General features: G+C 43.2%; 1 protein-coding gene across 1 annotated transcript in view; it reads left to right on the top strand.

Moving 5' to 3' along the window:
• The window catches only part of Col6a5 (collagen type VI alpha 5 chain), a 97956-nt gene that overhangs the window by 64601 nt on the left and 21399 nt on the right, over positions 1 to 11956 (top strand). The window contains exons 33-36 of the mRNA XM_026789939.1: positions 2720 to 2813; positions 3319 to 3966; positions 7376 to 7466; positions 9950 to 10158. Of these exons, the coding sequence (XP_026645740.1) occupies positions 2720 to 2813; positions 3319 to 3966; positions 7376 to 7466; positions 9950 to 10158 (1042 nt within the window). The remainder of the gene's footprint in view (positions 1 to 2719; positions 2814 to 3318; positions 3967 to 7375; positions 7467 to 9949; positions 10159 to 11956) is intronic.

Raw genomic sequence — 11956 nt, 5'->3', positions numbered from 1 at the left:
CCCCCCTCCCTCCCCGTCCACATCATGCTATGTTGCTGAAGTTGAATTCATGGAGTCTAGAAATGATCTTTCTTCACCGTGCTGGAGGCTGGGGCCATGCACAGGCCATTGCCTGGCTCTTGCATTCTTTCTTGAGCAAACCCTAGTCACGGTTTTATTCCTGCTCCTGCCCCCAGAGCGCTCTTTCCAGTCAGCAATGTTCTCAATACTTCTGTACTTAGGGGCTGGTTCCCACACTCCGCCCACATTATTTATTAGCAATGTTAAGACAACTGTGGACCCTGCATTTTCTTGGAAACACTTTTCCCCACTGACACCTTACATGAACAAATGTCCACTCACCTCAAATAGGACACCAGTGACAGACAGAAGTAACAACTCACCCAAGTCCAGCATAGTGAACCGATGAGTTTATTGGACTTACTTACAGGTATACGTGGACATGTGAGGGCTGCGGCAGTATGAATTAAAAACATGTCCACTATAGGTCAGAATTTGGATCCTTGGGCCCCAGCTGGTGACACCGTTTGGGGAGGCTATGAAACCTTTAGAAGGTATGGCCTTGCTGGAAGGAAGCCTATCAATGGGTTGATTTGGGAACTTATACCCTCACCCCGCGTGTAGTTTGCTCTGTCTCCTTTGTTTAGGGTTGGGAGACGATCTTTCAGCCTCTTGCTCCTGATGCCTTTCTCCTGCTTGCAGCCGCGTCTCCTCACCATTGTGGACTCTCACCCTCCGGAACCACCAGCTGAGGAATTGTCTTCCTTCTCTAAGCTGGTTTTGGTCATGGTATTTTTATCACAGCAACAAAATGTAACTAATCCAATGGATTAGGCCCAAGAGTGTGGGTGAAGGCTTGCTTACAGGTGCACGGGTGAAGGATTCCTTAGAGGAGTGTGGGTGTCACCCAAACCGCTGCATTGCGAAGCAGTTTCATCCAGATGTGGATGACTCCTCCCCCATGACTGCATAGATGAGGTCAGTATTCAGTTAATGGCTCACTTCCTACATAGCTAGCACATCCCACAACCATAGGCTGGACAGAATTACATATAGTTGGAGTAGGTAATGAGGACAGAAGTGTCTAGAATCTCTGGTGAGGGTCTAATGACCCTCTGTCCCCCACTTGCTCCTATGAGGAAAGTCAAGAGGTCCAACCCTGCAGATAGTCCTTTGTGAGTATCTGTTCTGATTAGGATGGCAATGAGTGTTACACTGAAGCTCAGCCTTCCACAGGTCTCCTCTTCTTGTCTGTTCTCTTACCTCATTGGCTGTCCCCTCTCAGTTTCTCTTTCTCTCTCACTTTCTAGCTGAATTTCATTTAAACAGTACCTAGTATTTTCCACCCTCACTACCCTACTCCATTTTCAAGGGAAATAATTGTTTATTTCAATATCCCTACCATCAAAACTGTACCTATAACATTGATGGCATTCAATCCATATTTGTTGGATCCAATCCATATTTGCTGAATCCAATCTATATTTGTTGGATGCGTGAATAAATGAAGGCAGAGCATGTGATTCACTCCTGTGAACCAATTTCCTTGGGTCACCAAGTGAGCATGTAGTTTTTAGATGTGGGACCAAAAATGGTCAACTGTTGAGTAAAGCCCAAATGCCCAAGTTCATAAGAGAGGAAACAACATATAACTTCCATCCTAAGGTTGAAATGATTACAAGTATGTTCAGACACGCAGCACTTTAAAGAAGGGCAGAGGGTGTGGCTTTTATAATCCTTCTGTGATCTGAGGGAGGGGGAAAGCAATCCTGAGCCTTGCTGTGGGTTGTGGGCTAGCCTCATCACCATCTGGATGTTCCTTTCATTGTGATAACAGCATCTGCTTTGCATGTGACCATAAAAATAAATGTCCCCAAATTAGGTATTGACTCAGTGAATTAATGAATGACTGTTGAATATTGCTCATTTTGATGAACATTAAAGCAAAATCAGTAATCAAGAAACAGAATGAGAATGAGGGTAACTGCTGTGGAATAATCCTTCTGTACACTGTGAAAATGTGTTGCTCTCATTGCTAATAAAAAACTGACTGGCCAATGGCTAAGCAGAATTTTGGGAGAAGAAAAGATGCTGGGAAGGAAGAAGGCAGAGTTGGGGGGAGTTGTGAGCAAGGCACAGATAAAGCAGGAGATGGACATGTCATGCTGAAAGAAGGTACCACCATGTGGCAGAAGGTAGATGAGAAATATGCGTTAATTTAAGTTATAAGAGCTAGATAGTAACAAACATAAGCTATTGGCTGAGCTTTTATAATTAATATTAAGTCTCTGTATGGTTATTTGGGGAGCAGCTACAGGTAGTAATGGGAGACACAATGGAGGAATTATGAACAAGAATTTTGGATAAGCACCACGTCTTCAGTCTATTGCCATTTGAAATAAACTTCATTGGAGTTTATGATTGAAAAGGTTCATGGGACATCAGGAAGTTGGAGCTTTTTGATGGGATGCAATAGAAATGGCATCATCACCTGAAGTGACTGATATAAACCTACCCATGAACATTTTCTGAAGGACCCAACTTTATAAGCTGGTGATTTGTGTATCCAATCAAGGATTGTGCAAAGAATAGTGATAGCAGACATTTTTCAAGCTTTCCTCATGATGAGTACATAATAATAATTTCTCAACAAAGGCTAAAATTGTACAAACAGCATTTGTTTATTGTTTTTTCAATTTCAATTTCATTTTTTTTCCAGTTTGATGACACTGGGACATTTCAGGTGATTCCGGTTCCTCCAGTTGGGAATTATGAGCCCCTGGAAAGGCTTCGGCGCTGCACACTTTGCTATGGTAAGACCGCTGGGGAAGGTTAGGTTGACTGTGCAGGAGGTTTAATGTCTTCCCAGGGAGTTATTGAACTGGGCCTTTATGGGAGATTTCTATTTATGATGGTTGGTTCTATTTTTAAGTTTTAGAAAATGCACTATGTCAGAATTCCAATCTCTAATGTTTATAGAGTTCTGTAGAATGTGAGAACTGGGTTTGGGAACTACCTGCCTGGTGTAGTCTTTCCTAGGATAGTGTGTAGTTTGTACTGAGAGCCTCTAGACCTCTGAAAATACTTTCTTCGGGAGTTTGGACATGATTGTGAACTTCAGGGGCACATGCAGCCTAAATCTGTCTTTACCATAGACCCCTGATACTAGCTGCTAGTTTCTACATTACTCAGACATTGAGCACTTCTTATTCATTTAAGTGCTGTGAAGTAGAAGTATTGATATGATCATAAATGCTTAGAAGCTCTCAGTATCTTATGCTAACATGGATCCCATGATGCATCTCTGTGCGTTTTCAGACAAGTGTTTTCCAAATACTTGTGCAGAAGAGACTTTCTTTCCTGAAAATTCATACATGGATGTAGCGTTGCTCTTAGACAATTCCCGTCATATAGCCAATGATGACTTCCAAGCCATGAAGGCATTGGTGAGCTCAGTGATTGACAACTTCCACATCACTTCAAACCCTTCAGCCTCGGACAGGATTGCTTTGCTGAGCTATTCTCCCTCAGAGAATTCCAGAAAGAAGAGCAAGGTGAAGACAGAGTTTGAGTTTACAGCCTATGACAACCAAGCCATCATGAAGAACTACGTCCACACTTCCATCCGACAACTAAATGGAGATGCCACTGTTGGTCTTGGCCTGCAGTGGGCCATGGAGAATCTCTTCCCAGGAACCCCCAATCCAAGAAAACACAAGGTCATCATTGTGATTTCAGCTGGAGGGAATCATGAGGAGGAGGAATTTGTGAGGACAGTATCTTTGAGGGCCAAATGTCAAGGCTATGTCATATTTGTGGTTTCTCTGGGCTCCATGCAAAGAGATGAGTTGGAACAGTTAGCCAGCTACCCACGCGATCACCATCTGATACAGCTCGGGACGATGCACAAGCCAGATCTGAATTATATTGTGAGGTTTCTGAAGCCATTTGTATACTCTGTCAGACGTAAGTTATTATTTGGTTATTTTCTTTTTGGAATAGTATTTGTATTTGGTAGTAGTATCCATAACCTAAGATCAATATCATGAAGTCTATAATGAATCCAAATATATAAATTAGGTAGTGATTGGGGCCAAAGGTGGAACATATCTTGAACATAACCTGCTTATGCCTTGGGTGTAAGATCACGGTGAGACCTTGTTATGGTATCTCTTGCCAGAATCTGTTCAGTAGAAAACACAGAGTGACTGGTGGTCGCCTTCTGAGCTGTACTTGTTCAGCCTGAAGAAGCCCTCACAGCTCTTAGGAAGTAGAATTTGAGCGTTTAAATGAGTTTACTTTCTAATCTCGGCACATAGTAGAGAACTGTGTGAGAATGTGATGACCATGTCCCGTAGGACTCCTAAAAACCTGGAGGCGGCTTCCTGTTCAGCAGGGTTAGGGTGGAGCCTGAGACTGTCTGTCACAGCTACCTGAGAGATGCCAGTGTCGGGGGTCACAGATCATACTCGCAGCAGCATGGCTGCAGTCCTGTGTGCTTCAGTGTGTTCCCCTTTGGATACGGGCCAGCCGAGACTGACCAGCCGAGTTTGGAAATTGAGAGCGAGCACTGTAGAGCTTTTAAAGGAAGCTGACAGTGATTGCTAGAGTATACAAGTGCATGGTCAGTGGACGTCATGTCACCAGAGAGGATAGAGAGCAATAGTGTCAGCCTGCCACAGTTTAGAACTGCCACCTCATCCGTTACCACAAACACTAGAAGAAAACACTTCCCTGGAGAAATGGTTTGTGTGTTCCCTCCTCTGTGTGCATGCATGTGCATGCATGCATGTGTGTGTGTATGTGTGTGTGTGTGCATGCGCATGTGTGGTGTGTGTGTGTGTGTGTATGTGTGTGTGTGTGTGTGTGTGTGTGTGTGGTAATTTGCCTCCAGGAGATAGTTTGAAACCCCAGACAGGTTTTGATCTGATTCTTACAATTTTCATAGTGCTATTAATGTCAAGCAGGTAAAAGTTAGAGATGCTATTACCATCTTACAATTCACAGCCAGCCCTTCCCTCTAAAAACAAAATAAAACCCAGCCCCCAAATACCAAGAACACTTTGTTGAGGAACCCTTTGTATTAGTCTGCCTAATACTGAATTAAATACCCAAGGCAATTAATTTATAAAGAGGATAGACTTGTTTCTGATCATGCTTGTGGAATTTACTGTCCAGAGTTGTTGTCTGAGGTTTCTGGGTGCCATTCTGTTGACTGAGGTTTTCTGTTCCCTACCCGGTTGTGGGGGTTTCTGTCCTGCCTGGTTCCTGCATTAGTTAAGTCCCAAAGAAATCTCACAGAGGTATACATTAGTTATATATTGATTGGCCCATTCGCTCAGGCTTCTTATTAACTCTTATAACTTATATTAGCCCATTATTCTTGTCTATGTCAGCCATTTGGCTCGGTACCTTTTTCGGTGAGGCAGTCACATCATGCTTTTTCTGCGGCTGGGTCATGACTGCACACTAGGACTTCCTTCTTCCCAGAATTCTCCTGTTCTCATTGACCCGCCTCTATTTCCTGTCTGGTTGTCTTGCCTATATGTCCTGCCTGGCTACTGGCCAATCAGAGTTTATTTAAAATATAATTGACAGAATACAGACCATTGTCCCACACCACAGAATCAGGTTGTTTGTGCCTTTGGCACATCATGGCTGGGGTGTGGGGAAGAACAAATTTGTGCCCACAAGAAACTGGGAAACAAGACAGAGGAGAAGGGAAGGGGTCCTGAAGCTCTTTCATGGGTATGGCACAGTGACTTAGGGACCTCCCATTAGGCTTACCTCCTAATGAGTAGGCTAGCTCCCAATAACTCTGCCCTAAACACCAAGTCTTAACCTCATGGACTTCTGGGAAACATTTATCTAATAGCACTGTCTTCTGGAAGATTCCACAAAATGGAGCTGAGCTTGTTCTTTCTGGGACTCTGTCAGGTTTAGAGTGAGGTTTGCACCCTCTGTTTCCCTTGTGTTGAGGGTGAACCCACAGCAGGACTGGTATCCTCAGGTGTATTCTCCACTGTAAGGAGGCCCCTGCCTGGCTCCTATGACTCAGATTCAACTGTTGAGCCCATTGCCCATCCTCCTGGGCATGCTAGATTATTGCCTTTAAACCTAACATGGTCTCATGTGAATGTCACAAAGACAGATCAAAGCAATGCTTCCGAGCAAAGGTTGATACCAACCCTTCCACTGGATTAGAATTTTTTTTTATTTTATAGTAACATTTTCATATATATAACACCATATGTCACAGGAACACCTATGCAGTAGACTGCTGGGTCATCCCCAAACAGCTTCTCATCTGAAAGAGACTCTTACAAAAACTAAATATTTAGAATCTTAACTTCTTAACTAGAGGCATGGATGTCCATCATAATTCCCCACAGAGTGCTGCCCTTTGTGTCCTCCAGATGGCTGACAATGCAGCGGTTTGAATAGACTCAAAACACCCTGGATCTGGTCCTGCTGGGCTGGGCAGTGAGTTGCAACTGAGCTAAACTGATGTACGTTGACTCCCACCTTGCCCGTCTTTCTGAACACATTTCATCGGTTGGAATTAAATGGTTGCTCTTGCAACTTCTGGTCCTTTGATAACTTTTCCCCAAAGTGCCAGCCCCAGATCTGTTCTTCATTTTTGCTTTTCTGTATACAGAGGTAACAGTGGTGTCCTGCTTCCTCCTTCCGCCAATAGCCATTGGCAAATGGAGTTGTTCAGAGACATAGTCTCATTTCAGACAAATAGGAAGAAAAGCGTATCCCAGAATCAGAGAAATAAAACTATGAGATGCTTTCTTAGATCTTCAATAACCAAGGGCCTTGTTTCATTAAAATTTGTTTTCCTGAATGAGAGGGAAAATTATAGACCACAGCACTGTGCAGCCTGCAGGCAGTGCGGAGAGATTAAAGAGATGTATTGTGTTGACAGTAAGTTAAAATCCTTTTTCTCATAGGAAATCAGGGTTTATCGGAGCAGAAGCAAAGAAATAATATCATGGAATAAGACAGCGTCTTTTCTATGTTTGAGCTAGTAGTTTTAAGTCTGGGAGAAAAGGCCTCTGAGAATCAGGATGGATTGCCTCTCAGATTGTGTTAGCACGGGCATGCAGCACTCACGAGACCCCGCGTCACAATTAACCCATCCCTGAATACCTTGAGCGCCTTCCCATAATCCTAGTAATTCTCTGGCCACTGAAGCTCGAGTTGTGAATGCCATTTCTAAAGTTGTCAGTGTTTTCCATCTTCACTGCAGCCAAATTCTCTTGGAATGTGTCACTAACGTTTATTGCTTTGAGAGGATTCCTGTTGGGGTTCTCATTGCCCAGAAAACCCAATTTCTAGTTTTGAAATCAACTCTTTGTTCTTTCCTTAGGTCGCTTCAATCAGTACCCACCGCTGATGCTGGAGGGCGATTGCCGGCGCCTCAATATTGAGAGGGGAGATGCCCTGCACGGCAGCCTCCGGTGGGTAGCAGAATGCCTACATTCAAGTGCTTGTTAATTGACTGGTGGGTGTGGAACTGCCAGGGAAGGTTGTTAGGCAGAGGAAGCTACCAAGGTCTCTGAGGTAAAGGCTCTTCATGAATTCCACTTTCCCCAGCACCAAGCACCAAGCGCGCTTTCCAGTCTGAAATTTTAAAACACCATCGTAAAATTCATTAAGTCGTGTCTTTAAAGGGATGACTTTATTTGACTCCTGAAACAATAACACCTCACAGATTCTCCTCCACCTCACTGCCCAGAGCCTCCCTCCTGCTCTCTGAGTTCTAGTTGCACTGGGCTGGTGTGTGCCTCGTGGGAACTATGCTTTCCCCTTCCTGGTTTCTGGTCAGGCCTGGGATCCCACTCCTTCTCAGAAGGTCCCATTCACACTTTGTGGTCCTGAGTAAAGTAGTCCCTTCTTTGGAACTGGTATTTATCCCACACCTGTTCAACATCCACCTTATCTGGGTATGGTGCTACACTCCTTTAACCCCAGTTCTTTAGAAGCAGAGGCAGGAGAATTGTGAGTTCAAGGTCAACGGGGCTACATAGAAAGAAAGACCGTGTCATCTGAAGAACATCAACAGACAGTTCCCTCTTTGCATGCACCTTTTATACCTCTGCGAGGGCTCTGTGACAGCCAGCCCCAGAGCCTCCTCTCACTACGTCTAGATCTGCATCAGAGTCATGGTCAACCTGAAAGCATTCCACAGAAAACCTTCAATATGCTTGCACCTGCCAACACTTTTCCTTAATATTGTATCTTAAGTAAAAATACAACAATTCATTGGCTGAATCCAGCCCCTCAAAAACTGTGAGAATTAGGGATTGATTTTAGCTGGAGCTCCATTGAGCTTGGATCCCTCGCTATCGCTGGTCTTGGCCCATAGTTTCTTACTTCCTATCTCAGATTACATTCAGCAAGGCAGCTTCCTTGAGAAGATATGGCTTCTAGGTATCCAGAAACGACCAGAACTCATGCACGTGCATCCTCTTTTAAAGTCAGATTCCATTTATTTGGTAGTTTAGCAAGGCTGTGTCTAACAGCCAACTGCTAGGAAAGACAACATTAATGTCAAGTAGGGTGGTTCCCCTTGAATAAGCAGCAGACTTTTAAATAGGCTGCAGACAAGTTGCGTTGCTACTTGAGCATATACAAACACAAGCCTCGCTGTAAATACCATGACACTTGTGATCCTTACCCAGTCGTTGAGTCTAAACAACTTTACACTTCAAGTCTAAAAGCAGACACAAACAGTCCCATGCTAACTTCATGTGGCATGTGATTTTGTTATTCTAAAGCTAAATGTTTGAAGACCAAAGGTGTGTCATTTGGCAGATGCTGCAGATGCACCTGGGCCCAGCTGGCCTCTGTTGTTGCATGGCGGCCTGTTCTCTCTCTCTCTCTCTCTCTCTCTCTCTCTCTCTCTCTCTCTCTCACACACACACACACACACACACACACACACACACCAGACCATCATCTGTGCAGTATGTCATGATGTCATCTGGCCTTTGTGGGTGGTGACAGTATTATTTCATATGTTACATTTATTTATTCTGCCCCACAGCTAAATAATGCTTCTGGATACCAAACACCAATATTAAACACAACTACAAACGCTGAATCAAAATGATGCTATCAAGAATATGCTTATATATGTTTTCTGTTATCATGTGAATAAAAATATAATTCTAAAATATCACCAAGAACTCCAACTGTCAATATAAGTGCTGGCTCCATTTCAAGATTCTCCTTGTAACCTTATTCATCTCAGAACAGGGCTTTGTCCATTAATGTCCATTTTCTGTGGTAATTGGTATTGGTCTGAGGGGTAATAAGGTTGTTCCGGTGGCTGATTGATGAATGACTTCCTTGTCATTTATTGACAGCTCTGTGCAAATCCTTATTCCAAAGGAGTATTTCATAGGTTATAGGTGAACGTGAGGAAAGGAAGGCTAAATGGAGATGAATTATTTGATTAAAATTATAGTAAAAATTTTTCAGAACTCAGTATTTTTCTTTTCTGTGTATGTATGTGTGTGCATATGTGTGTTTACTTGTGGGTGCACATGTATGTGCACATGTGTGTGTGGAGGGCCAGAAGACAACCTTAGTTGTTGTTCCTCAGGTGTCATCTGCCTTGGTTTTTGGTTTGGGTTTTGAGCCAGGCTGTCTCGCTGGCCTAGGGTTCGCTGTGCTGGCTGAGAGCCCCCAGGATCCTCTCGTCTTTTCCTCCTGCTGCTTGGATTTCGAGCAAACACCACTATGGTCAGCTTTATTGTGTGTATTCTTGGGGCTCAAACTCAGGTTTTAATGCTTGCAAACCAAGCACTTTCCCAACTGAGATATCATTCCCCCATTTCTTTAATAAGTAATTCAAGAAAGTACATGTTTGGATATTTTATTTGCATCTTTCCAAATTACCTGGACTCAGCCTAAAACTTTCTTTTTCTTCATCCAGATTGGCTGCTAATCTGCATGAGGTCTCCGCAAGCAAGAGCAGCCTTCTTGGTCAAGAGCTGAGCGCTGGGAAAGACTCGTCTTTTATGTTGGAGGATCATGGAGGCGACCGTTTGGTTTACATGGCAAACCAAATGCTAAAGCCAGAAACGCTAGTGAGTCACTATGAAAACGACCAGGGATCGGCAGCAATGGCAAGTCTCACGTCTGGTAAGAACATGGACCGGTAATGGAACATTTTAAGTCATCTGGAGGCTTGCCTAGCAGGGAACTAAATACATGAAGGCTGGTATCTGAAGCAATTCTGGGCCTCAGTTCAGGCTGGTGCATCCAGTGTGACAGGCACTGCTAAGGGGATAGTGGGCATAAGCTCTCAGAAGTATCCATGATGCACTGAAAGGAATTTAAGAAGTCTTCAGCGTATATAATTTAGAAAGTTTGTGTGATGCATTACAAGGAAGTATAGGGAATATCAGAGCAATATCAATAGGCAAAAACACCTGTAAACACAGCCTGACTATTGCTCCAGAATTTGTGCTCCTGTGAAGGGGTTTAAGCTTGATTTTTGAGACACCCAGAAATGACAAGCGCGTACAACTGCACCATCGCTTGCTTTTAATATTTAGTGTCAAGATTTAACAGTTTAAAACTGATATGTAAGATAATAACCACATGAAATATATACAGATATCTGTAGTTTCATTTGAAAATTGGAGGGGTTGGAGAGGTGACTCAGTGGCAGGGAGCACGTGTTGCTCTTGCAGAGGACCTGATCTTGATTCCCAGTACCTGCACGGCAGCTCACGAACACCTGTAATTCCAGTTTCAAAGGGCTGGATGCCCTCTCCGGCATCTGCATGCACCGTACACGCGTAATGTACAGGCATAGGTAAGCAAAATACCCATACACATAAAAGACAAGACATATTTAAAAATAAAAACAAGTGAAATTTCAAACAGACTACTCAGCCACTCAGACTATGCATCTAGAATCTTACAAAATCATCATTTGGCCAGAATGTTGGCACTGAAGTATTTTATACAGTGCATCATATGTGTTGCTAGAATATACAAATACAAAAGAAAAAAGGGTGAATTTCACACTATAATGTGGATTCTTAGCGGCTTCTTGGATAGCTCTACCCTTCCTTGGGTTTAACACTCATGTCCTCGTAATCATTTCTTAATATAAGCGTTTGAACTTTTTTTTTTTAAAAAAATAGCCAAACTAGTTTTTTTTTAATTTACAGGGAAGAATTTAAAAGTCAATCAGTTATTAGTTGAACCATAAGATGTGTTAGCTTTAAAGAGACAGAGTAAACGTGGGCGTGTGTCATCCTGTGTTGTCTGTGCATTAAGCCCGCTTGTGATTTCATTAAAGCAGTTTTAAAGCCTTATGTAGGCATAGCCTGATCAAGAGAATTAGATCCCTGCTCTTTTTTTAATGGATATTGTTGATTTTGTTTGTTCATTTAATGGTGAGGGGATTACAGTCGTCCTTGAGGCATAGGAATTCATTCTCATCTGGCTTATAAACTAGAATAAAATGCATTTTGGCCGAGTGTTAGAGTTGTTCATGATGGCTTCGTTAGAGGTGAACATTTCCAAGTCTTGGAAATGGATCAGGGAACGCAGACAAGAGAGGGAGAGGGAGGCTTCATTGCGCCATCATTGCTGACATAATGACAGCGATTCAAGAAGGGAGGGAAGGTTTTTCATTTGCCTTTCCAGATGTCTGAAAAATCCAGATGCTTGCAGCCATTGTGAGGTTCAGTCTGGTTGAAGAAATACCTGTTCACATCTCTAGCAGGAGGATCAGAAGGAAATAGTACCCCACCAAAGTTCTGAAGCCTGCGGGGGATGTGGGGAATTCCCGTGGAGGACTGTGAAGGTTGTGGTAGCCTGGGGATAGTGTCTCAGACCTTATTTTATCCCATAAATAAGTCTGAGTCTCAAATCATATTCTCTCTCTCTCTCTCTCTCTCTCTCTCTCTCTCTCTCTCTCTCT

Source organism: Microtus ochrogaster, unplaced genomic scaffold (assembly GCF_000317375.1).
Source record: "Microtus ochrogaster isolate Prairie Vole_2 unplaced genomic scaffold, MicOch1.0 UNK33, whole genome shotgun sequence".
Taxonomy (NCBI): domain Eukaryota; kingdom Metazoa; phylum Chordata; class Mammalia; order Rodentia; family Cricetidae; genus Microtus; species Microtus ochrogaster.
The sequence above is the reverse complement of the archived record's forward strand: the minus strand, read 5'-3'. Positions and strand labels throughout refer to the sequence as shown.